This window comes from Cygnus atratus, chromosome 18 (assembly GCF_013377495.2).
Source record: "Cygnus atratus isolate AKBS03 ecotype Queensland, Australia chromosome 18, CAtr_DNAZoo_HiC_assembly, whole genome shotgun sequence".
NCBI classification, from domain to species: Eukaryota; Metazoa; Chordata; class Aves; order Anseriformes; family Anatidae; genus Cygnus; species Cygnus atratus.
Window position 1 is genome coordinate 11632127 of NC_066379.1, and position 26702 is coordinate 11658828.

A 26702-nucleotide genomic window follows, 5' to 3' on the forward strand; every position below is an offset into this window, starting at 1 on the left:
CCTGAAAACAGACCCCAGAGTAATGGGGGAGAAGGGAAGGAAGAGCAGGGGAGCTGCTGGCTGGGTCTGCCCACCCTGCCAAATCTCACCCCGACACCTTCCCCGATTCCCCCTCCAGGCCCAAAAGCACAGCGTGCTCCCACTGCTCCCTCGGGACCCACGAGTGGCAACCTGCAGCGCTTGTGGCACTTGCCCCGGAGCAGCCCTGCTGGCCCTGTGCCCCACTTTACGAGTGCCACCTCCGTCCCCGCAGCCCTGATCCGGGCGCAGAAACTTCTCCTCCCCGCAATCCATCACCGGGGATGGGTGAAATTGGATGAAATTACTGCTCTAGCCCTCCGTGCCATCCTTTATCTAGAGCGGCCCGAGAGGTCCCGTAGAGGCAGCCAGGCCGTACCCGGACCTTCCGTGCTGCCCCCCTTTATCTCCTGCCGCCGGTGATCCTTCAGGCTGCCAGGCGATGCCTGTGCTGGTCCCAGGGAGCTGCTGCTGTGCACTTGGGTGCGCTTGAGGACGGGAAAATGAATCCATAATGCGGCTCTTAATTCAGACAAGGAGGCACTTGAGAAATGCAATAAAAAAAGAAAAGGGAAGAAACAGCAGAGCTCGTCCCAAGTTTGTCCCGGCCAAACCAAGCCTCTGGAAATCTCAACCACGTGCATAAAGCCAGCGCCTTGCTCCTCCACAGCTGCAAAAATTCACTCCCACCACCCTCCAACCCCTGTCCGTGGGGAAGATGATGCCTCAGCAGCCGCTTCCACGAGGAGGTGAAGGACGACGGAGGTGGCCCAAGTTTGGAGCAGGGTCCCCTGAGCAGGGGGAGCAGCAGGGAGCGAGCGCCTGGCATGGGAGCAGCCTGGCCCCATCCCTAAAAAACAGCAGGATATCTCACCGGGACAAGAAGCAGCGATGTGGCAGAACGCCTCGCGGTGACCTTGCTGCCACCGGAGCCGTGTCCTGGCGAAGCCCCGAGCGACAGAGGTGACACGGCACCAGCCGCACACGTGGTGGAAACCTGCAGTAAGAATGAGGCCAAGGTGTTGCTCGCCCCTCGGGGTGACACAGCTGACTTCGTGTCAAAATAGAGGAGGAGAAGTGCCAAAAGCCTCGCCACTTGACGTCTGCGGTGTTTAAAGATTAATTTCGTGGGGAAGAGCAGCAGCACGACGTTAGATGTAATTACATGCACCAGGTCCTTTTAAGCAAAGTAATTCATGCTAACTTCCAAGAGCTCTTTAAAGAGTTCCCAGTAGATAAAGCGTATTGCTGAATCATTTTACGCTGAAATTTTACACATTTGAGTTAATTTAATCACTTCATTTCAGAGGGCTGAGCTATGTTCAGATCTCTGATCTCTGGCAGGGAACAGCTTCTGATCTTAGCAGGATCAGACGCGCCGAATTTCTGAAGTAAGAAGGAAAGGAACCCCATTACCTGCTTAAAAGGACACCGGGCTCTTATCAGGAAATGAGACGGGACCAGCCCGGCCCGCAGCGGGCTCAGATGATGATCACAGAGCCGTGGAGGCAGCAGCAGGATGGGGCTGAAGCCGACCTCCACCAGCGAGCCCCAGAGGCACGTCTGCAGCCACGGGCTCGCCAGCAGCGCAGCACAACGGCCCTTGCTGGGGGAGCTTTGGCATCGCCCCCCCGCAGCCATCATCACCCCACAGAGAAGCACAGCAGTGGCTATTGCCACCTGCTTTTCATGAAGCCTTCTCTTTACATCGCTTCCAAGACACCAGACTACAGACCGCCGAGTTGAGCTGCTCAGTTCCTCCCCATTTTTCCCCTTATTCCTCCATCCCCGCGTGCCCCTCATTCAAAGTCATCTGTAATTCTTTTATTGCATCCAAAAAAGGGCCTCTGCGGCTTCAGCTACAGAAATTCTCTTCGCAAATTAATTAAATTTGTTGGAAAATAAGAACCCGTGAATCAATGCGTGAGGGCCCAGAGGCTTACACCGACACGAGAGCCGCTCCACGGCGCTCTGCCCACGCCTGCAGCCCAGCCGCACACGCAGGGTGCTGCACACAGGAGCGGTGCAAGCCGACGCGTTAGCACCCATCTAGAGGCAGGAGCTGCCCTGCTCCGAACGCAACGCTCAGCAAAACTGCACCTTTCCAGAATTAGCAGCTTTGTTTAGCACCAAAGCCTCCAGATCTGCCAGTTCCCCTGCCTGGCGGGGCAGCAAAGGGTTGCTGGAGGAAAGGGGCTACACCCACAGGCTGAAAAGTAAAATTAATACCTGGTTTCTGAGAAAAATAAATGAAGTGCTCTTTGTTCTCAGCAGCTCAGCCCTACAAGGTAAAAAAATCAATCTGGCTCCCCCCACGGGGACAAGCTGATTGCGTTTTTGCCCCCTCTCCAGCAAGACCAACCCATCGGGCTGCTGGCAGGAACGCGGCCCCCCCCTGGCGCACTGGGATGAATTCTGGAGGGCCGCATCACGAGGGGATCGCACACGCAAGCCGGACACCCCCCGGTCCACAGGAACACCTTCCAGCAGAACAACGACAGTGGGTTTTGCAAACAGAGCACAACGTGCTCTGTGGGACCCCCTCCCTCCTGCCCCGGGGAAGCCGTTCCTTGCGGGTGGCAATGCCCACGGGGAAGGAAACGCATTAAACTGAGCCTTGTCCAGAGAGCAGGAGACACCTTCCTATGCCAACAAAAGCATCCCAGGCTTTTCCTTCTGCGTGACAGCACCTCCCAGCCCACCGTTAACTTCCTGATGTTCCTATTTTAGGCAGTCCCTAGGGTGAAACCAGGAAAGCGAAACCAGGGCTTGACCTGCAGCTCATGTCAGGTGGGCAACGGCAGCAAAACCCTCTCAAAATTTTATATTAAAAAGGGCTCTGAACCACCACCAACATACATTACGGGGATTAGCGAGGCTACTTTTCCTTTTACCCTCGAATCCAAAGCAAATCGACGTGTCCCAGCCTGGGGTGAGGAAGCTGAGGATGACTCAGCCTGCAGACCCACATCGGCCCTCCTTCCTTCCTTCCTTCCTTCCTCCGCTGCGGTGCAGGACTGTAGCTGGGAAGCACACACACACAGGCAAAAAAATCCATAAATTTTCCTCTAGTATTTCCATAAAGGACCGTTTTAAGTAGCTTTCATCTGTGTTTCTATTAAAAAAAAACCCTAAGCACTAAGCCCCAGAGCCAACTCCAGTTTCGAGCCGAAGGTATTGCTGATTCCCGCACGGACAGCGCTCCGTCACTATCGAAATTTTAAAAGCCAAATTTCTCAGACACCTCGCCACGGTCTCGCAAAGCTGCTGAGGTCCACCTGGAGAATAAGGCACAACTTTAAAGAATTTCACCCAACAAACTGCATTTTCCCAGCTCTCTCCTTGCCCGTGGCGGAGCCGAGGCTGGGGCAGCACCGGGCCACCGGCTCCGGGAGCATAAAACTCAGGATGTGGCACGGGGGACAGTCCCCACGTGCACACAAGAGACACGCCTGGGCAGAAAGAGCACAGAAAGCGCCTCAGTGACTGCTTTTAAACCCGAGCTCTGCCTGCAGATGCCACGAAGCGCCGCCTTCTGCTTGCAGGGAAACAACCCCGCCGCAGCGCCCGGCCGGATCCCCTCGCTAACAAAGAGGAGCCACCCGTTGGCAGCAGGAATCAATAAATAAGCAGCACTTTAATTATACGTAATTGCAGATTCAGTGCGATTCCGTAATGGCTTTGAGGCGGTTCGCACCATCTGCTGCGGCAGATCCGTCCCGGGGCTTTGAAGGGGAGCAGCCGCCGCTTTGCTTCGTCGCCGCAGCTGCCCCGGGGCCCAGCGGCACGTGCGGAGGGTGGGGAGGGCACAACGGGGCCGGGGGCGAGCAGCCTGCTGCCGTGCCGAGACGCAGATGGCAACCAACAGGCTGCAGCTTCAGGACTCGCAGAGACACACGGCTCGAAAAAAAAAAGAGAGGCTGCTTCTGAGCTTGTAAGAAAAAGCGACGAGAAACCACCAAGCCTTAACAAAAAAAAAAAGGGGGGGGGGGGAAAAAAGGTGTTTTTTTTTTTTCTCCTCCGGAGCTCCCCAGAAGCTGAGTGCCAAAGCCCCGCGGCAGCAAAGGGGAGGGACGCGCAGCGCACAGGCACCACTTGCACAGGCAACCACGTCCAAAAGGGGCAAGCACCAACCGATGGCAGGAAGCTGCCTGAAAACGCCGCGCGGGGCAGAGCTCTGCTGCTGAGCAGGCGCTGCACCAAGCCTGGAGAGCCGCGGGGCACTTTCAGCCAGAAGCAAGAATATCAACGTTTTTTTTTAAATCCATTTTGTAGGACAAACGCTTAAGCCGTGGGCTTCAGCACCCAAATCAAGATTAACCAGCAGAGAGAGGAGGAGCTGGGGGCGCGGGGGGCTTGGAGGCAGCAGGAGGGGCCGCATCCTGCCCCTGCCCGAGCAGCGTCGTGCCTCCCTCGCAGGCAGGGGCTGCTGCCAGCACGCGGCTTGGCTCCTGCTCGAGGTGCCGGGGCTGTTCCAGCCCCAACAGCCCTCCTGCTTCCGTGGCCCACTGAACGAAAAAATAAAAAAAAAAAAAAAGAAAGAAAGAAAAACTCAAAAGCATCACTTGAGCGCTCTGCTGCAGCTATTTTGCATGGGAACAGAGATGGAGAAATTCAGGGCGCAGTCTCCAAGCGGGGGGCTGCGAGGTGAGGACAGCCCTGCTCCCTCTGCTCTCGCCCTAGCTGGGAGAAGCCTCCTCCAGCACCAAGCAGCAGAGGACACGAAGAAAAACCACCAGGAGGCCAACAATCACCCGCCCAGCCGGGCTGAACGCCGCTTGCACCCCACACGGGGATGAAATAAAGCCCTCATTTAAAACACACCGCTGAGAAGGACATTAGGCGACGGGCAGGGTGGCTGAGCAGCTAACCCATTAGACAGGCACAGCTTGAAACCAGAAGTCATTTCAGCCCAGCAGAGCCCATTTAAAAAGCAGAAAGACGCTCTCTAATTGGGGTTATTTATTCGGCAGCTCTCCCGGCACAAGAGAACTCCCGCGCGGACCTGCCCCGGGCTGGGTGAGGATGGGGCCGGGGCCACGGCCACCAGGCACGAGGTCGCCCGGGTCCCCTGGGCATCACCGAGCGGCTCCGGGATGGGTCAGGAGGTGTCAGAGGGATCCGAGGCAGGGCGGCTGCTTCAGAGCCCTTCTGCTTTCGAAAAGAGGCAAGATGAGAGGGAACCTCTGCCGTTAGGGTTCTCTCCTTGGAAAAGCACCAGCAGGAGCTCGCTGCCTTCAGACACCGGCAAACTGAAACGAAGCAGAGCCAGGGCAGAGGTCCGGGTGCCGACAAAGCCTCAGCCACAGCGCACACCTTCCCAGGCAGCGGGGGCTCAGCGCAGTGCAGGACCTGCAGGAGCACGGCCCCTGCTACCTCTGCCCCTCGCAGAGCTTTTTGAATACTTAAAAATCACCCCGTTATCGTGCTGCAGCTCCTGCTCCAGCCCCTCTCCAGCCTGCCCAGCCCAGAGCAGGGTCCCTGGGCTTCCCGGCACCCGTGGGATCGGGGAAACGCAGCCGGGGTGGGCACGCACCCGGCCGCACAAGGCACTGCTTTTGCAGGGGCAGGGACAAAACAGCTGCGGAACAGCAGCCCGGGATTTTAATGGTAAAAACCACCATATGCAAAGACCCAAATATCTCCTTCCTGCACGGCTCCGCAGCCCAGCACCACCCCGGGACCGGCGTCCTCCTGCACCCTGCGGCACAGGGGAGCCCCCAGCACGCCGGGGGCCGCTCCGGGCGCAGGTCCCCCGGGAGGAGCGCGGCTCCGCTGCACGGCCCCTTCTGCTGCTTGCGACGTCGCTTCCCGGGGTAGCCCGTGGAGCCAGCTGTCTCCTCACCAGCCTGTCAGGATGCACAGGCACTAAAAATAACATCGAAAATATTGATAGTGCTGAAGTCACCCTGATGTCACTGAAGACAGGCGTGCGCTAGGTGATGGCTGCGCTGCAGCAGCTCTGGGATTTGCATAGCGTGACTAACATCAGAGTCTTCTTCAAAAAATATTGTTCGAGTGCTCTGATCCTTCAGCTGACACGTATCCGGCTTGTCTCTAAGCATCTTTGCCCAACAAGAGGCTGTGAAAGCCCCCGGTAAATGCTGGCCCACCCCTGCGGTCACCCCGACCCGCTGCCAGGTGGCAGGAAAGCAGAGCCCACGTGGCCGGCCCCAGCAGGGCACAGCAGCTGCCAAAAGTCTTGAAAAATTCTTCCTCACACCAAATTCTTGAAAAGCAGACTTGCCATCACATCCCACCTGCCTATGAGCTCTGAAAACAGAAAGATACGGACAGAAGCAGGGGTGCGCAGGTCAGCGGGCATCGCGCAGGTCGCGTGGCTGGGTTTGCGGGGTACCTGCGCCCAGCAGCAGGGCTGGCCCTCCCCAGGATGCCCCTAAACGCATCGCTGCAGGCAAAACTTGGCTGCTGTCACCTCCACACACCTCCAAAAGCAGCATCTCTACCCCTCTCCTCTTGTCCTGCTCGTCTCCCTGCAGAGGGTGACCTTCCCCCGTTAGGGCGCACGGGGCAGAGGGGTCCCTGCCACCCCCTGCCCCCAGGGCTTGCCAGGGGCACGGGCACAAAACCTGCCCCGAGCACAAGGGGGAGGTCGTGGGGGAAGCAGCCCAAAGACGTTCAAGCAGAGGCAGCACAAGGTGAAAGCCGGAGGGAGGGCGGCGCCGAGCTGCTCTGCCCGGAGAAATCCAAAACCCTCCGAGGAGCTGAGAAGTCTGAAGATCCAACCACGTCTGGCACTGCTCGGTTAAACAGCCAGGGAGGCCTTTTAGTACCAAAAATTATGCTTGTAAAAGCACATTAATAATTAACCCCCCATCTAATATATTCATGCAGTTTTTGCATACCGCAAGTAGTAATTAACATTTAAGTATCAAGTACACGGAAACAGATATGGACAGGTTAAAAAGGAAGTTCCATCACAATGGCTCTGGAAGCTATCTTTCCCAGGGCTGCAAGCTAAAAATAAGGAAGCCAGCCAGGTCCGTACGGAGCACACGCTGTGTGTTTGCATGCAGCGCACGCTGGATGTTACAGCCACGCAAACAGATGTACCCAGAAAAAAATCCAGCACACGTTTAAGATCCCACCGTCTGCCCTGTTTCACCACCAAACCTCTCTGGTCACCTTCACTTCCCAATTCCCACGTGCGCCTGCGGTGGCTGTCAAAATGCCCCCTCCCCCCCGAGATTCACAAAAAAAAAAAAAAAAAAGAGGAGGAAATTGCAGTAACCGTACAGCACCCTGCACCAGGGCGCACCGACGCTGCGCTCACAGGGTGCACGGCTGTGCCAGGGGATCACACGCTGCCGTGATGTGCACGAAGGACACCCCCGATCCTCCTCGGGAGGACGGTGGGGCAGGCACCCCGTGCCTGCAGCCCCATCCCCAGCACCCCCACGGTGCAGGAGCTGCAGGGTGCCCCACAGAGGACACCGGAGACCCCGGGCAGCGCAGTTGCACCTCTGCACGTGGCCATCGGGTGAGACAACTCTACCTGGGCAAACATTTATTTTTTTTTTTTTGTGCACTTTCTTTCGCTGTTTCTTACGAGCTGAGTGCTCCGTGGTGAAGGATGACTTCTCTGCTGCGCCCTCCCCTGCGAGGCTGCAAACAAACCCCGGGGAGCCAACCCCACAAGGTGCTGCGGGGCCAGCGAGCGGAGGTCTGGTTCCACCGCCCCGAAGAGCAATTAAGGCATGAGCGTGGTGTTTATCAGAGCAATCAATGCTCGTAGCTGGGAAAGCTTCCTGGGGGGGAGGAAACAAAACATCGATTTTTAGTGAAAAGGCATGTTCCGTCATCCTGTGCCATATACCACACGGAGAAGGCTGCACGGAGAGAGCCTGGACATAAATGACTGTCTCAGGCCACCGTCACCTGAAATGGAAACGTGCTGGAATTGAAATCAGATGGGGGGGGAAAAAAAATCAGCACCACAAATCACACGAGTGCTGCCATGATTAGGAAAACAAACCCGCTGCCCTCAAAAGAAATACAGGTTCCTGACCCTCCGCACCAGAGCCTCCCCGCCCGCTCCATGGCAGCGACACCTCGCCGAGAGCTCCCGGCCGCAGCCCACCGGCTGCAAATCAGAAATAGGGCCAAAGCCTTAAATCCCCATGTTTTAGGGTCACGGGTTCAGCCCCACAAAGGCATCCCAGCACCCAATCCCCAGTCTCAGCCGGCACGCGCGGTGCCTGCCGGACCTCTGGGCATCTCTCGGAGGATCAGGACACATTTGTGCAGCCTTACAGAGACAAAAAAAGCCTTGCACAAGTGCCCAGGCTTTTATGCAATAAAAATTCATGTTCCCCCGTGCCCCTTTGTGCACCCAGAGAATCATCATTCTGGTTTTGGAGAGGTTTGCGTTTGCTCAGAGCTGGCTTGAAGCAAAGCAGAGACTGGAAGCGCCCAGCACCCCCAAGCAGCAGGCACAGGGCAACAATTAAAAATCCCAAAGCAGCACAGGCTCTCCTATAAATAGACCCCGCTGTGGTCACATTGCAGAGCGTGCAGGTCACCTGGAGGCGTAAGAACCACGCAGCGGATCAGCAAACTGTCTATAAATACACACACAGGGGGCTGGGGACTGCTTCAGCTCCTCTCGGGCAGGTTTGGGATTGTCCAAGTTCCCAGCCCGCCAGTTACAGAGCCCATGAGACGCGCTTTTACTCCCTTGAAGAGGCATCATCCCTGACAACACAGCTGTGCTATGTTTTTATACACTGCTACCCCTAAAATCATTAAGTTTTAATGTGGGGAACAACCCATTTCCTGATGTAATTTATTCCATTTCCTTCATACACTTCATGGTACGTGCCCTGGTATTTCTTTCTCCTACTGCTGCAACGCTGCGGCTGCTGGAGATCCTGACTTTCATTCCACTCCCCAAAAGCATCCTTAGGGTGAATGAGAATTACGCCTGTCCCCACTCAACTGAAGAACCATATCAAGAAAATAAATGAATTATTGTGCTTACCGAATGAAGACAAAAAAACATCCACTCCAGAGGCAACGATGCTGATTGCTGGTTCAGCTCAGTTTAATAAACCTCGAGATTTAAGGGTTTCTTGGAGGCAGCTGCAGGGGAATGGTGCTGCTCTCCCAAGCCTCACTTGTGCCAATCCCCTTCCAGCCCGAACCAGGGCTGAGGGGGGATTCCAGCAAACCAGGCAGCTTCCAAGCCCCAGGACAACCACTCTGGGAAGACAAGTGCTGGAGATATTCCTCAAGGGATGTTCTAGTGCCCTGTTACCTCGCTAGGTCAGGAGATTTATAGCTCGAGGACCAGTTACAGCACCAGAGTCCCCGCCGGCACCGCGCTCACGCACGTGCGCGCACGCTTGTCCGAGCTGCCAGAGCTGAATCACCAGGCAGAGGATGGAGATGAGGTTGAATAGCCTCTTTTATAGGGATGCAGCATTAAAAATCGAGTGAAAAAGAGGTAACAGATTGTCAGGTGTAGCCAGGAAATTAAAGCTCCTTGATAACATTGCACGGAGGTAACGAGGCTCGATTTGGGAAATGACTCCTGCGGTTACGAGCCCAAAGCACCACGGAAAGCGCCTCTGCTCGCTGACAGGGCTGATCTCAGAGCACGGGTCCTAACCGGCACGTCACTCAGCAGGCTTTAATGAGTCTCCTGGATTAACAGATCGTGCTTAAATGGAACAAGAGCAGAGCAGCGAGCACGGAGCAGAGGCTGCGCGGTCCCTGGCACTACCTGAAGCCCGAGCAGGGCCGCGCAGGCTGGGCGCGCTGCAGCGCCTGAAAACTCCTCGCTTTCAGGGCTAAGAGACAGCTGGACTGCAGAGCAAACAGGAGAGCAGGAAAGCCACGTCCTCGCACTCTTAAATCCGTGCCTGCGTTGACACAGGCGGGATGAGAGGTTTACAGGAAAAGGCACTTCACCGACAAAAGCCTTTCCGTCCTCAGGTAGCAGCTGGCCCCTTCCGTGCCCGTGCCGGCAGCGCGGGATGCGCGAGGCATTGCGGCACAGCACACACGCTGCAGCAGGACCTGCGGGGCACAGACACCGACGGTGCCAGCCCACACCTGACGCCGAGCAAGCTCAACTTGTGCCGTCCTCGTCCACCTGCACCACCGCTCGAGGGGGCTGAGCGCTCCCCCAGGTCTCACCGAGAGGGAGATGATGCAAATATCGCCGTAGCTCTCCTGCGACTCCGGTAGCTGAGCAGACCGAAACAGAAGCTGGGAGCGAGGCTGAGCCCTTCTGGACACGCTTCACTCGGGAGAACGCTGGCTGCAGCCCAGGAAATAAGGCTAACGAGAAGCCACGAAAGGCACTGCTAGTGTGGAGCGGCAGGCAGCGGTGCGAGGTGCCAGGAGCACGTCACACGCAGATGTCCTCTGCGGAGAGGGCCGGTTGCTTCCCCTCGGCACGGCGCTCCCGGCTTTCCGAGCGGCCGTGAAGGCAGCAAACGTGGAGGCAGCTCGTGCCTCGATGGGCGGATAAAGCAGCTGTCCGTGCACATCACAGCTCTGTTCAACCGGGAACGAAACAAAGGACAAAGCTCCCAAACGCTACCCCAGCCTTACTCGGAGCAGCTGTTCCTCAAGGGCCCAAAACCTTTGACAACCTTCCAGCTCCAGCTAAAGACTTCTCCGCTTCGAAGGGCGGCTGAGCTCTATGAAGACCCACCAACACCCCAAGAGAACCTAAAAAAAAAAAATAGAAAACCACCCAAGGAATTTGGGAGCCGTTTTGCTGGTGTTGCTGCAGTCTGGTTTTCCTCCTCCTCCTCCCTATTAGTAACTGATAATAGCAACTGATAACTGATGGGTAAAAACAGGCTCTGCTCCTCCATAAAGGAGAGCAAGGTTCTGACCAGGATAATAGGGGCACGAGCCTACGTTTGAAGGAGGCTGTTTATCAGTTCGAGGCACTGTGTGCTCCGAATTTTTGTAGTTTCGAAGCTCTGGGTGTATAAATCCACATTTAGTCACGACCATAAAAACCAAGCGCAGAGCCCAGCCTGACAAGGATGGCCAATAATGGCTCGAAATGCTCCGGAAAGGGGCATTAGGAGGTTTTTAGATCAATACAGACATAGCCAGAGGCGTTCCTCATCAAGGCCGGCTATTAACATGCAAAATGAATTGATGCCTTCGGAGCGCCGCCGTTCTCCGGGCCAAGCACGGTGTGAGCGTGTCAACGTTATTACAAATGCAGCGGGACCGCCTAAAACTGGTAGCCATCCCATTTCGCAGAAGGATCCCCGTGTAGGAGAAGTTGTAACGACTTAATGAACCTCTCGGCTGCACACACGAGGCTCCGGCTGAATATTACCGCGATGAATCACGACGGGCCCCACGGCCGGAGAGGTTTACACGGCAGCGCTCCTTCACGGCCCCTGCTCCTGCTCTGGGAGGAGGGAACAAGGAGGAAAATTACGGGGAATTTACAGCAGCAAACCGCCCCCACGAGGGGCACGGGGGGCTCCTGGGGAGAAGATCTGCCCCTCGGTGCCGGGGCTGCCGGCGCAGAGCTGGGGCTGGAGCTGGAGCTTGGTGGGCAGGAGGGCGAGAGCAGAGGGCTCTGTGGGGCTGGGACCCGTTTCCTTCTGGGTTCTGCAAAGCCTCTGCAAAGCCTCTGCTGCAACGCTATCCCCAAGCCACACCGAGCTTCAGTTTTCTGAAATACCTCGCTATATCCCAAACCAGTAAATGGAGGCTTCCGCACCAGCCGCGCAGCAGAGAACAGCCCCTAAAGGCAGTGGAAATGGCACCAGCTGCTGCTCCCCGAGCAAGTGCTGCACAAACCTGCCACAATTTCAGAAAGAACAGGGCAAAGAGGGGATTTTCTGGCTGGAGGGACACAATGAGATGACAGAGGCAAGCAATACCCGCGCTGCTGCCTGCTGCATCGTACAATTCAACAATTCAACTCATGTCCTCTCTTTTTATTGCTCTCTAAGAGGTTTTGGCTCTTCTTTTATCTCAACAGCTCCTTTCCTTCCTTTCATCAGAAGTTTATTACATCATTACGGGATTTTAATTGCCTGTGCCCTGATGAAAGAGACGCTGCATGGACAAGGTCTGCTTCTTCTCTCGTACAGTCGGCGGCAGCAGCCCCGGTACAAAATAATTTCCTTTGTACGGGAAAAAATGAAACAGAAGTGGACAAAATGACAGCCTCAGAAAGGAGGCAGAAAATTAAGAGTAGAGACTGTGTGATGCTACTGAAACGGGCCCAGAAGTGGGGTCTGGGGGCAGTGCTGGGGCTGGCACTGGCGGTGCCACCAGCACACCCGCCTGTCCTACCCAAGAGCCTCCCCAGCCAAAACATCACAGGAGCCTTGGCCAGAGAGGCCTGCACAGCACTGCAGCTCAAATTTAAGGAAAAAAAATAGAAATTTTATGTAGCAAGGCTTGTCCGTGACGTCCCCAATCAGCACGGCTCATTAAAGTAAGCCGTTTAATGAAATTTCATTTCTTAACTACACTATTTCCGACACCAGCTTTTTTCCCCCGACTACTATTCCCATCTGGGTTTACTTACTGAACATCTGTGCAGGAGCACCACAGTGCCCTTTCCTAAACCTCGCCCTTCCAAAAGTCAGCCAAGTCATTAAAGCAAACGCTGCTACCCCTGAATATTCGGGACTGAACCGCGTTTGGAGCCAGACGCGCACCACGTCCGTGCACCGCTGTGCCCTGGAGCGGGCGATAGCTGAAGGCGCTCCCAGCCCCTCGCTGCCATGAGACCTAGCATTTTCCTCCAGGCACTTGCCGGTCACTTTGCTGTAACCTCCTCCGCCACAACGCACCTAGAAAGCATCTCCTTGGACGCAGGAGATCTCTCACCTGCAGTACAGCCGCAGGAATATTAAAGCGAGAGCGAGGGAGGCTGGTTGGGAACATCGTTGCCCTCCCACTCGGCTCCGTAATCTGATTTGGAGCGACGTGAATCATTCCGCACCAGGGCGCCGGAGAACCAACGCGCCTCGCTGTTCAATATCCAGCTTGTGGAAGCATGAGTCACGGCTCAGATTGCGAGGTGCGATGCCGTATGTAAATCCTTTCTGAGAACTACCCAAGCACACCACGCACGTAGCTGCGATTTAAGGGGCCAGACGCAGACTCCCAGTCCTGCAGAAACGCCAAGAAACTGCAGCCTTTGGCGAACCTGCTCAAAGCTTTTCCCCCCGGTTTAGCAGATCCAAGCGTGCTGAGATGCCCGAGCCCTGGGTGAGGTTGTGGGGTGGGGGCAGCTCGCAGCACCCGGCTGCAGGCAGCACGGCCCCGTTCCCTCTCTGCGCACCAGTCACAAAACAAACGCGCAAACAAACCCTCCCCACCTTTATCGCAATCTGTTCCAAGGGTGGGAGAAAGAAACACAGATTACGTCCGCTTCCTAGCCAGGTATAGCAAAGACAAGGCTGGATTCACTTTGGTTTGTAGTAACGAAAGCCTAGCGGTGACCCCGGTCACTAAATACTGAGTCTAGACACACGTTTTCACAGCAATTCATGCCAAATCCGCCTATACTCCATTTCACACGGACACATGCGTTACTCCATGCACCCAGGAGAAGTCAGCCCTCAGCACCTCCCATAAAATCCCGTTCGGAGCCACATCAGTGCCTGCAATCGGGTGGGAAGGAGGCCGTGCTCTGCCCCGCCGCAGGACAGCATCCCCGGGGAGCCCACGGGAACGGGCAGGGCACCGGGCATGGCAGCAGCCTGCGGGAGGGCACCGGGGGCAGGAGGAGCAGAACAGCCCCGGCCACGCATCCGCAGAGCAGAGGGAGAGAGCAGGAGAGCAGGCGCCCAGCCCAGGCTGGATGGTGCCGTGCTTCCCCGCTCCCCGCAGCCTGCACGCGACGGCAAACCAAGGGATTCAAGTGATGGGGAGGAACAGAGCCACCCCAGACACGCTGCTGAGAAGAAAGGCAGCACGATTTTATTTTTTTTCTCCCAAAAGAATGGATATGGGATAGATCTAGCCATTGCATTTCCTCCATCTCCCTTTCTACAGGTCTAAACCAAACCTTCTCGCTTGTTGGTTACCCTCAGCAGCTACACAGATCCCACTAACCAGGCGCGACCGCAGCCGCTTCTGCTCTTTCACAGCCAAGTTCAATACATCCAAATCTCCAGCAGCAAAGACACGCAGGGCTCTGGGGAGCTGCGTTTTTATGCTTCCTCCCCTCACTTCAACAGCAGTCCCCCTGCTCCTCTCCTCACCGCCATCCCCAGGCAGTAAAGACAACCGCAAAACAATGCAGCTTTGGGATTTTTTTGTTTTGTTTTGTTTTCGCAGCTTTAGTGATTTTAAAACACGTAAATATGAAGCAAGGGTCAATGATTCAACAGTGATTAAGTATGAAACATTCCAGTTAGTACCCATTAGGCTTGGAAAATACCCATTACGTTCCCAAAGCATTCCCAAGAGCGCAGCCAAGCAGAGCCCAAGCTGCCTTCTTGGAAGGCCTGATGTATCTTGTGAAAACACCGACTTCATTTCGGTAAGCAAAAGAATAACAAGAGACAATAAAAGAATTAACGTATTGTAGATTCTTAATACCATTTCCCCAGAGAGAGGAAAAACAACTGAGCCTAATGGAAATTTTCTGTTCTCAAAACCATTTGCACTGTTATTGTTTGCAACTATGAGAGAAGAAGAAAACATAAAACCCAGCAGTTTAACTTTCTGAAAAATCACAGGACTACCTAATTTTTTCTTGAAGAATAAAATTAAAATGCATCTGGGATGTAAAAGTTTCCACCTTACAAAATCACAAATAACCTGCAACAGCCTTACAGACTGCAGGGCTAGAGCAGCCTTCAAATGTGAGCTTGTCCCAGGAGCTACGAGACGTCACGGACCTGAAGCCCGCTGAGTCTAGCGCAGAACTTCTTCTCATCCCTTTGGAAAACTCCAAGCTGATATTTCAGATCCTGAAGAATCCTGAGGATTTGAAACACTTTAAGAAACATGCAATTAAGCAATGCAGTTAAATAACAGAGCCCGGTTGCACCATTCTTTGCAAGAAGGAGGATCATTTCTTCGTCTCAATCTGCTCCCAGTTATACTCGAGATATTGTAAACTGCTATTTTAGTTTCTCTCCAACCAAGAAAAAGCAGAGGAGCAATAAGATTAATTCACCAAATTACATTTTCTTTGTCTACTGAAAAGCTGCTGTTAAGCAGCAGGCTAAGAACCGTGCTGCACCCGAGGCAGGCAGCTGGGCGCGAAGGGGGCCGCCACCGTCCCCCACGAACACCCTGGAGCTGGGACACCTGACAAGGCGCCACCACCTCGAGCGAGAAGTTCCTTCTTTAAAAGCTATCTGAAGAGGAGATAGCTGCCAACAGGACATTTTATATTCCACGCTTTGGCAGCTAAAATTCTATTAACCTCTAAAAATAAGGAGTGATGGCATGATGGCCAGTCCTCATCTATAACTGGGGAGGGCCACCGAAGGTCAGCATTGTGGGGCACCTTCAAGGTGGCATTACTTGGAGAGGGCACGGTTATTGCTCGCTGCACCCACGCTCCAAATAAACTTATTTCAAGATAAGCTGATGATTTCATTTCCCTGGTGAATGAGATATCTAATTATCAATAATTCACAGGCACAGACAGACGTGCAAGTGGTTTTGAGAACCGAAGGAGAAACAGAAGTAATGACTCCTGGAACGAGAGCCAGCACAGAGACAGATCCAGAGAGGGGAGAGGAGGTGCACTCTGCATGCACGTGTCAAAGCCAATCTAATTTCAATCACATACGTTACAGTCTAGGTGCCAGCTTAACGGGGTATTTTCCCCGCACACTCTGCGGTTGGTATATGACAGGATGCTTGCCTGGATGGTGCCCAGCTCTACCTATCCGGATGGACAACTCGCTCTCGTAGTCCAGGCGAGAGGCAGGGTCGTGCTCGTATTTCTCTTTCGCCGCTCGTGGGTCGTAGCTCAAGGCAAATGCCGCGTGGGGGGGTCCGCTGAAACCCTGCAATGCAAGAGACAAATTCAGGCTTTCCTCACATCTTCCCCGCAGCCTTCTCCCAGCCCCATCCTCAGGGAGCACCACGATCAGATGTTATGTGCACAACCACGGTGTTATTTCAGTGGAACCTGGCCAGAGGGGCCTATGAACTTCAGTCTCATTTGGAATATGTTCCTATACCATTCGTAATCCCAAGAAAACAGAGCGGAATGGCCAAAGCCAACACTGCCCAGCTACGTGTAAGTCTGCAGGGAACTGAGCAGCAACCTGCAGCGAGAGGCATCCCACGAGCGAGTCCTGCCAGCCTGGACACAGCTCACGAGAGCCTGCTGTGACTCAAGGACGTGCCAGAGCCTTCAACTGCATCGGCCAAAGGAAACCTGCGAGACACCAGCTCTGCCCTCCCCAGGGCGCTGGGACACGCAGCGGGAAGATCTGCGGTGCTGGGTGCCCCCAGGCTGCTCAACCCAAATGGAGCCCAAAGTTCCCGACCCCCGGCAGGGCTGGGGCGTTTCCACCAGCACCAGCAGCATGCACAGGACGGATATCTGGATTGTGCCCGGTGCCACTGGCCGGGAACACGGGCTTAGCTGCTGGGCTGCTGGCAACAGAACGAACGGACGTGCCCCGAACAGCCAGCGGCAGTAACGGGAGACTCGTCGGGTAAGGTCACGTTAAACAAAAATAAAGGTTAAAGATGAATAACTAAACTGTCTATTCTCCCATCATTTGCATAATATCGTCTGACCAGCCCTATTAATACTCATGACGGATCTGCTGCCTGCTCTCTCCTGCAGTTTAATCAGGGTGCTTTCACCTCCTCTAACCCAGCAGCTGCACGAGGTGCTCGAGGTTGAACCCGCCGGCAGCAGGGAGAGACTGCCCGGGGAGGAACTGCACAGCTCGTCTCAGCAGCTGGAGGAGCTGAAATCCAGAAACACGGGCTTTACCCAGCAAAACCTGGATGGCTTGTCACCGAGAAAAAAGAGGGGAATTTCAGCATCATGACCCAACTGGGGTCAGACGGGAAGGGACCAAGAACGAAAGCTCATGGGCACGTCCTGCTGCTGGCACCCCTGCAGCTTGGTCTCCTTGTGCTCCTGAGGAAATACCAGGAAATACCAACACCACACCAACCTGAGGAGAAACAAGGACAGGCATCTTATTAAAGAAGCTACAAGCACCGTGACAGCAGCTTTGCACGCTTTGTCACCACCAGATTCGTGGCTTCCCCCAGCCCAAAGGCAGCTGCCTCTCCCCTGGGTCTTGTCAGCACAGAGGGGCACGGCCAGAGCCTGCAGCACTCTGTGCAGGACAATAACCCAGCGAAGGGGATAAGAAATCTCTCGCACGAGCCCAAGCAGGCTGGCAGCATGCAGAGTGACCTCTGTTACCATCACACAGCTACAGCTGGAAACAAGCGGGCTCTTCCTGAGGTCGAGACCCCTTGCCCCAAAGTTTGCAGCCCTGCAGAAAAGCCTCCTCCAGCTCCGTGCCGCGCTCTCGGCACAACGTGGTCCCCAGGGATGTGCTTCCACGGAGGCAAACTTGAAGATATTTTGGATTTCTATTGTAAGGAGGTCACCTCCCCGTTGGCGGGCACAAACACACAACTCCATCAATTTGGAAAAATATTAGTGACCTTCAGCGAGGCACGCGATTTATTCCAACTGTGATTGCTCTGAGTCATTTCAGTCCGGTCCCTGCATGAGTCCCTTAATTGGAATGTGTCAGTGGGTTAAAAACGCATTAGGAAGAGACGAGGAAAGTCAACCCACATTAATTAGTTCACGCCACTAATTAGTATTAACTGAAATAACCACGGGGGCTGATTATTTCAGAAAGCCTGATGCAACGAGAGACTTGGACAGGAAGACCTGGAGAGCTTGGAGGAAAACTATTCTGGGACAAGGGAGTCCCCACCGTGCTCATTTCTGTTTGCGGAGCTACAGCAGGAAGGTCGTTAGGTTTTCATAGCCCTTTTTTAAAAAATAAATAAATAAAATAGCTCTTTTTTTAAAAAATAAAAAAGCATCCTTGCAGATGGCAAAGAAAACCCCACCCCACGCAGCACTTGTCTAAGTAGGCACAACGTGCTTTTGCTACCAAAAAGCCAGAGCAATCCTGAATTAATTTGTACGGAGACATGCCCCTCTCCTATTAGCACCCCGGGTGACACAGCAGTCACCAGGGAATTGATTTCCTCCTTCTCTGGTCAAACACCCCGGAGCCGCCCTTATCGATGGCGCACCACCCGGCACACGGCGAGGATTGCTCACCGGGAGCTTTCACGGCCCTGCCCGCTCCTCCCACGCTGCCTCCGCCCTGCTCTCGGTGTTAAATACCCAATAAATCAATCGGGGCATCCATTTCCACCTTTGCACATGACGCCCAGCCGAGGAGGTGCTCGAGGTCCCGCAAGGGAGGAGGCAGCAGGAGGCAGCGCTGTGCCTCGCGAACGGCAAATCCAAACGGTGCCTCATCCTGCTCCGCCATGGCACTCACCACCCCAGCCCAGATCCTACCAGTGTACCAGGAATATTTGCTGCCACTTGCACAGAAAGGGGGCTTTGACCCCCCTGGGTTTAAATCAGGAGGTGTTTTTCCCTGGGGGAGCAGTCGGTGGGTGCAGGGCCCCCTCGCGAGGTGGAGTTTTGGAGAACAAAGCGGCCGCTGCCCTCGCCATTCCGCAGCCCTACCCCTGCACCTCGCTTTGATCAAAAGCGAACACGTATCTCTACTTATATGGTCAGCAGCACTAAAAAGGGACGCACTTCAAAGTGGGAGCAAAGCAGCCAGCTGTAAAACTGCGATATTTGGGCAAGCGCCTCTCTGAAAGACAAGAAACAGGCGTGCGCGCATCTATCTCTGCTAGGGCCGGGCCGGCGCTCCTGCGGGGCTGCACGTAGGTGCTCAGGCCGGAGCAGAGCGAGTCCCAGAGGTGGCATCAGCAGCAGCGACCTGGGGGAAGCCAGCCCAGGCCCCCAGCTCCTGGCCCCCAGGGCCAAAAAGCCACCCCAGCCGGAGACCTGAGCGCAGGACTCATCCTCCTGGAGGCAGGCTCTTCCCAAAGTGACCCGTGCCAAGGACGTGCAAACCCCCCTCCCGACCCCTGCTGTATGGGACTGGCTTCTCTCCTTTTTCATGTTCTGCCTTCCGCAGGGCAAAGGGATAAAACAAAAAGGATGAAGCATCTGCTTGCTTATAGATGAAGCAAGAAAACCCCAGCCCTATCGGCCACGTCCTTCCCCAAGGACGCGGCAGTGAGGAGAGGAGCCCCTCTGCAGGGTCAGGCCCTCCTCGGATTCCCCTCGCTGCCAAGCCGGCCTCCCGCACGAGCTGCTGGCTGAGCTGAACTTAAACCGAAGGAGGAATGACAAGGGGGTGACACCTTTCAGAAATAAGCTGCTCTTCCCCACCCGACGAGCGAGAATAAATGAATAAAGAACTCGGGACGACAAGCCGCGATGCTCCGGCTGGGTGCGGATCGCTGAGCGCCCAACGTGAAGGTGCTGCCGAGGCGCACGGCTCGGGGAAGGCTGGAGACACGGCGCTTCCAAGTCACTCTTGTCCTGGCTTTTCACGCAGCAAGCATCCTGGCAGTCCTGCAGCAGGCTCCTCCAAGCCCGAGGAGACAAAGAGCACAGCCCATCAGCTAATAGCAGAAAGCGTTTCAAGGGGGAAAGGAAATGGAATGAATTGTACTACCTTATTTCGTAAATAAATAACGTTGCGAACTCGTCCAGGAGCTAACACGGAGAGGGAAATAAGAGGCAGCAATAAGCCACGCCGCGATGGTGCCCGGAGGCTCTCATTTCACGCTTATTAAAAGAGAGAAAGTGGTAACAGAGCGGAGGCCAGAAAGCGATAAAAGGAGAAGAACAAAGCAGGGCGGGGAGCCAGGACAGACGGGGAGAGCTGGCACATCTGCAGCCACGATGGACACAGGGTGCTCGCATCCTGCCTGCACCTCGCACTCACTCAGCTTCGCTGCTCCTGCACAGTGCCGGGAGCGGTACAAAGGCTGTGCAGCAGCAGAGCCACACGTCTCCACTTTCTCTCAGGCAGATTAAAGGATGTATAGTGAGAAACGTGAAATAGGGTCAGGTAGAAAGGACAACGGCTCCCTTAGAAAGGGCTCGGGTATCAGAGAGGGAACTTCCAGGGGAGCTCAGCTGGCGGGGTGCAGAATCCCCCCATCCCGTGCCAGCAGCACCCGCTCGCAACCCACTGAAAGCTAACACGGGGTGAACTCCCCGGGGTGGCTGCACCCCCAGCCCTCCCTTGGCACCTATCCATGCTCATCCGATGGGACATCGGCCGGTCACACCGCTCCCAAAGTCACCCCGAGGTGTCCCAGGGGTTGTGCCACCACGGGGTGTGCCACCACGGGGCGCAGCACCTGCGGCAGTCCTGCTCACCGCCTACACACTGCAGAGCCCTGCTCACTTAAAAATGCATTAAAAAATAAATAAGCTGACGGCCACCTGGCTCTATCGATCCCCGTCTCAGCGTCGTGCCAGGACAAACGCTGAGCCAGGGCTCCTTGCAAAGCACGACGCGCCCCGCGCCGCTCCGCAGGGACCTCAAGTCACCGCTAACCGGGGACGGGCGCTGCCTGCGGCTGGGGACGTGCCTGGGGCTGGAATTTGGTGCTGCCAGGAGCCTGCCTGCCTCCAGGAACGTCCCCAAAACGCAGTCAGACTGCTCCGAGGTCTCCAGCACAGCCTCAGAGCCTGTCGGGCACAGCATCCCAAAACCAACCCAGACGAGCCCCTCCTCGAGGGAGACAGAGTTATCGCAGTCGGCTTTGGCCTGGCACAAGGGGACGGGGCGAGGGGAGCTATCGGCAGGGACACGAGGAGGCCTGGAGCCGCAGCACCTTCCCAAAGCCAGGGATCGCTGGCAATCTGCCACTCAAAACACTGAAACCAACAACCCGAGCGCAGCCTTAAATACTCCCTGCCACGAGAGAAAAAGAGAAAAAAAAAAAAAAAAAAAAGCCTTTCTCAACCCTGAAGCGGGTGCAATCGTATTTATCATTGGCAGCAGCTGACGCGCAGCTTCGGGACATAAGCAAACAGCTCGTCCTCATCGCCTGGCAGCCCTGGGGAGCGCAGCCCAGCTGCTCGGGGTGGCGGCGGGTTCACCCCACACCCTTTGGGACCTCCTCCCTGGTGTTTGCAGCAGCAGCAGCACCCGAACCCTTTGCATTACAGACGGCATCCCCTGAGCCACTTTTGGCTGCGGGAGCGGGGCCCAAACAAGCCAGGGGGTACCTGTGGACAGCAAAGCACGGGCAGCTTGCTGCAGCAGGCAGGGAATTGCACCGTGCCCCCGTGCAGCAAGCGGGGCCACCAGGAGCAGGAGCTGAGCAGGAGCAAGAGCAGAGCGAGGCCGTCCTTCTCACCAGCTGCCCCCTGCTGCGGGGTAACAGTGCTTAAAACGAGGCAGCGCTGCCATTCTCTGCCACAAAAGCCCTGCATTACGCCTAAAGTTACCAGCTGCTCACTAAGACGCTGAATTTTTCCCCCCACCATCACCACCCCTGGGGCAAGGGCTGCGTCTCAGAAGCTCTGAAGCCTCCACCCCGTGCATTTTATAGTGTTCTGTTATCTCCGGGGTCTCGCTGCAGTTTCTCAAGAGACAGTTCTGGAGCAGCGGGTGCTACCCCAACACAGGCCCCAGCTCCGCTAGGGACAGGGAGCAGCCCCTGCAAGGGACAGGGCCTGGGGACAGTGGCCAAGCCCCTGAGCCCTGCCCAGAGCCCTTCATCACAGCCTCACTTCATCACAGCCTGGGCTTTCCGTAGCCTTCAGCCCCGTCCCCAAGCCCGCTGCCCTGCCCGGCACCCCCCTCCAGGGCACGTCGGAGGAAGGAGTTTAACGAGGGCCAGGGCGTGAAAGAAACCCCCCAGTAACCCCACATCCACAAAAGCCCAGCGCAATGAAGACATCTTCAAGGCAAATTTATTTCCTTACACGAGATTAAGGGGCTCCGAGCGTGTCAGGTACGTCTCGCTTTGCATTTTAATTCGGAGACTGCTACCAAGGGACCAGCGGTAACGGCGGGACGGACAGGAAGGCCTTTCTTAGCCAATTCTTCTCAGGCTTGCTAATGAGAGCCTGGTCAGCACTGCCTACCGCGCTGCAAAGCGGTCAGGTGTGACAAGATTTCTTCCACTTCCCCCCAGAGTTCAACAAAGCCTCGTAAAACCTAAACCAGAGCATACGCAGTCAGGGGCAGGAAGCAGAACCGTCCCTGTAAGCCTCGAAGAGATGCCAGATACAGTTTAAGGAGAACATGAGCTGCACTAGAGAAGATAAATGCAAGGAAAAAAAACAATGCGTGGACGACAGGGCAGGTGCTCGCGTGCTCCTGGCAGGCACGAGAAGAGCTTGGGGTCTACGAGCTCAGCCCAAAGCCCCGCTCCCAACAGGGCAGTTCCCATCCCAGTGGGGATCGCCTTCCCCGCCTCACCACCAGGGCTGGGAGGGAACGGCTTCTCCCAGGCCTCGCACCGCGCTCCTCGGTTAAAGTTGGAGCCCCCAGGAAACCCAGCGCCACCAGCAGCTTCCCCGAGGAAACCCGGCACCACCAGCTTGTTCTGCAATAGGAGAGCTCGGGGCCGAGCCCAAGCAGATCCACGCTTCCAGCCTGGAATAAAAGAGCTGGACCATGCCCCGAGGGCCTGACCCCGCGGCACGCCGACCCCGCAGTGCTCCCCGGGGCCGGTTCGGGAGCTGGGCTGCGGGAGCAGCTCCGACCCCGTCCCCGCTGCCCTTTGCCGGGCTCACCAAAACACTTCCCGGAGCCGCAGCAGCCGGCGCGGGGGGAGGCCCGGGGCTCCCTCTTCCCACGCAGAGCATCTTCCATCTGGCTCCTCCGGCACTGTGTCCTCCCACGGCCCAGCAGCCGCGCCTGCCGCAGCCAGCCCGTAGCTATGGCAGCGCTGCTGCGGGAATTGGAAAGGAGAGGTTTGTCCACAGGCGCGCGCGCGCGCACACAAAAAGAAAAAAAAAAAATCAGCGTTTTCACATCGGGTTTGCTCCGGCAGCGTCTCGTGAGCCGGTAACACCGAGCTGGAAGGCGCTGCCCTTACGGAGCAGCTGGCAGCAGCGCGACACCCAGACTTTCCCCTAATAACTGGGAGCAAGGAAGCCGGGTATCGGTTTACCTGTAACTGATAGAATATCACTGCAAGTACATTTTATTCGCTGCTAATTATCAGCCACTTTGATAACCCGTAATTCTTCTCAGTTGCAAACAGCAGCTTTAATCACCGGCCTCCGCTGGTGCGCCGCCAGAATCCATCCTCCTCCTCCTCCTCCTCCTCCTGTGTCAGCGGGAAGGTGGCAGCGGCAGTGGCCCCGCAGCACCGCAGCCAGGTGGGCCGCCAGCAGCAAAATCAGTAAAACCGATCTCCTTGGCCAAAGCAACATTCGCACTAAAGCCAAGCGTACAGATATTTTCCCCGTCGGCACGTCTGGGGCTTCAGGCTCTGCGGGAGGAAGCAGGAATGTTGCTGGCACCCGGCCTGGGAGCGGGGCCGGCCCCGACGGCGCTGGGCTCGGGGCGAGGGCTGCAGCCCGTGCCGGGGAGCGGGGCCGCGCACGCGATTCCCAAGCTGCCGAGGAAACCCAGGAGGTTCGTTACGAAACTTCTCGTTTTGCAACGGCGACCTTGTGCACGGCCGAAGGGAGGCGGTTTGGGTAACCTTTGCCGTTACAAAAACGAAGGCGCACAAATATTTTTGCCTTTTCCCTGCAATCTAGCAGAAAATAGCCTACTAAACAAGCCAGGCCCACCTCCGTGGCAGGAAAGGAAAGGCTCCAGGTCACCAATCTCCCGTCCACCGAGGAGCTCAGAGAAACCTTGAACCCCCGCCAGTAAATTCACCTAGCGGAGGACCGGCTGCGCAAGCACGCAAGCTTCGGATGCTGTGCGCTCCCCTCCCGCCCCGGGACAGCGGAGGGGAGAGCTGGCGTAGGGGATGGCATCCCCCTCTCTCTCCTCCCAAACAGACGCTTGGAACAAAAAAAATAAAAATAAAAATACAACAGGCCGTCCTTAAACTCCTTCGGCTCCAACCAGGGTGAGCGCTGCCCACCAAAACCAGCTGGGACGAGCCCACGTTTCCAGTCGCTTGCTGGGAGGAACCTCACCGGGCAGAGACAGCCTCACAGCCAGCCCGAGCAGGAATCTCTCTCAGGAGAAGGGATATCCCCTCGGGAGCAGGAAGGGAGCAGGAATTTCCCTTGGGACCAGGAAATTCCCCTGGGAGCAGGAATCTCCCCGGGGACACCTCTGCCCACCAGCACCACGCAGACGCGCTCGGCAGGACGCAGCAAAGAGGTCCGTGGCACCGAGTCAGCGCTACAATATGAGATTTTAATTGTTAGCAATAAACCTTTAAGCCTCCAAGGGGATTAACAAGAGCTTTTTCTCCACATGCTTATTAAAGTCTAATGGAGAGCAGCTTCGCATCCCTTCTCCCTCCCTGCCCCCTCCCCACCTCGGATATCTGTAACGTGGCAACACTGATTTTTACAGCCCTTATTATGCAAGGCTTTTTGCAACAGTAAGAGAAAAAGCAAACAAAACTTCAATTAACAGCTCATTTTTTACACAATATACTTCTCAGGAATGATTTGCTAACAGCGCAGATTGAATTAATGGGGGGAAAAGCGAACAAAGAGGGGGAGAGGCTGCTGCTGCTGCTGCTGCGCCTGCAAGGCCAGGAGCCCCCGGAGGGGGGAAGGCAGCGGCCACCAGCCCCGCTCCCCCTGGCCCGCCACAAACTGTGGGGTGCCAGCCATCAGCCGAGCCCTGCAGGACAGTTCTGCCCACAGAGAGAAACCCAGAGGCGAAGAACGAAGGACTTGGGATCCTTCAGGGACCGAGTGGCGACACGTCCGCAGCGTGCCAAAGCTGGATGCGCATCAGATGCGGTCGGCAGAGCCCGTGAGAAACGGGGAGGGAGGGCGGCTCGGCTCGCCATCGATCGCCCCTCCGACAACGAGACGCTGTGCACCACTGCTCAGTTACACCCCGTTCAAACCCAATTTCCTTAAGGCTCTCAACTACCAGCAGAAATCCCCGGTACAGGGATGGGGAAGCGTCACCCCTCCGACGTGCCCCTTCTCCCCGCACCATCGCGCCCGAGCCCAGCGGCACCGGCGCAGCCTCCAGGGACCGAGCCCGCAGCAGGCTCATTTCCAAGGCCGGGCTTTCTGCTCTGTTTTTCTTTCCACGGGTCTCGCGCAGTGCATCAAACAATTACCAGCATAGCGTGTCTCCTGGGCTTCGCTGCTAACCGCCCCGAGTGCCTGCGGGAGGCCGGGCAGCGCCGGGGGAGCCCGACACACCTTCCTGAAGCACAGCGCAATAAACCCACAGGGGAGGCCCTTCATTCCCTTCAGCTAGTCCAATTAATTTGTTAATTCATTACAGAAGAGAGGCGTAATGAGGGACAAGGCACTTGCTAATTACCACCACCGAGAAGCTAACCAATTTCCCTTCCTCCGTAGCTCAGGACAAGTCTGGCCCAGCGCTGAGCCCCAGGGCTGCTCCTGTGGGGCACAGCTGAGTTCTGAGCTGGGGAACTCGCCGCTTCCCCTAAAACCTGCCACCGAGCAGCACTCGTCCTTCGCACTCAAGGGTGAGGCGTTCAGGCACTGGATTCCAACCAAGACAACTTTCAGCCCAGAAATCAAGCTCTGAAGCCAGCCCTCTCCCCTCCGAGGCGCGCAGGCGCTGCTGCCAGCACGGAGCTAACACAGCGGGGCTGGTGCCCAGCATCTCTCCCCTCTTTGTGCTCCCTGCTGATAAATCGGGGCAGCATCCACACTAGCAGGAGAGGGGACACCATCCCCATCTTCCCTCCTCTATTTATTCTGCCAAAACCCGCAGGAACCACTCCTGGGGCCACCTCACCCATCCTTGGACTGATCAAAAAAGAGAAATGCCAGCTCTGCATTTTGAGGAGGGAAACAAACATGGGCACAGCACGACCACGTGAGCCAGGCTTGTTTTTCTAAACCCAATTCCGGGCAAGGACAGACAAAAGTAGCCCAGAGCAGCAGCCAAAACCACGAGGACGCTCTGAACCTGGAGGCTGTTCATCACCCGGGGCCCTGCCAGCCGTCGGTCGCTCCTTCGCCATCCCCGGCACACGCGGTCCCGCGGCACATGCGGGTGCCACGCCGCACCGCTTTTCGAGGCTGAGCCACCTCCTACGCTCGCGCCAAAGGCCAGGGACGGCTTCCAGGGGGGGTGGCACAGGCTGCAGTCCTTGTGCAGGGTCTCACCGAGCCGAGCAGAAGGCACCACTGCAGCAGAAGCCAGCGCGTTTCCAGCAGGGCGCTCCAACGGCAGCCACACCGGGCTGTAAATCCCTGCAGCGCTGCTCCCCTCCTGGCTGCATCTTGTTCCCTGCAATCTAAACGCTCGTTAAATATCATTTATTTATACGTGCAGTATTTACCTCACCTATAAAGCCGTGACAGGCCATAAAGAAAAGCACCCAGAATGTAAACCAGCAGCAAGATGCCTTCGTGAGCCTGCAAACCAGGAGCGGACTCCTCCAGTCAGTTCTTCAGTTCGCGTTAGCTGTGAGGCCCGAGGACACCAGGTTAACATCACGTCACTGTCACCGTCTCGTTGATAATTAGAGCATGAGAGGAGACA

At 56.1% G+C, this 26702-nt stretch overlaps 1 protein-coding gene across 1 annotated transcript in view; it reads right to left on the reverse strand.

Annotated features, from left to right (window-relative positions):
• The window catches only part of SLC39A11 (solute carrier family 39 member 11), an 87485-nt gene that overhangs the window by 43628 nt on the left and 17155 nt on the right, over positions 1-26702 (reverse strand). The window contains exon 5 of the mRNA XM_050714355.1: positions 15872-16016. Coding sequence (XP_050570312.1) covers positions 15872-16016 — 145 coding nt within the window. The remainder of the gene's footprint in view (positions 1-15871; positions 16017-26702) is intronic.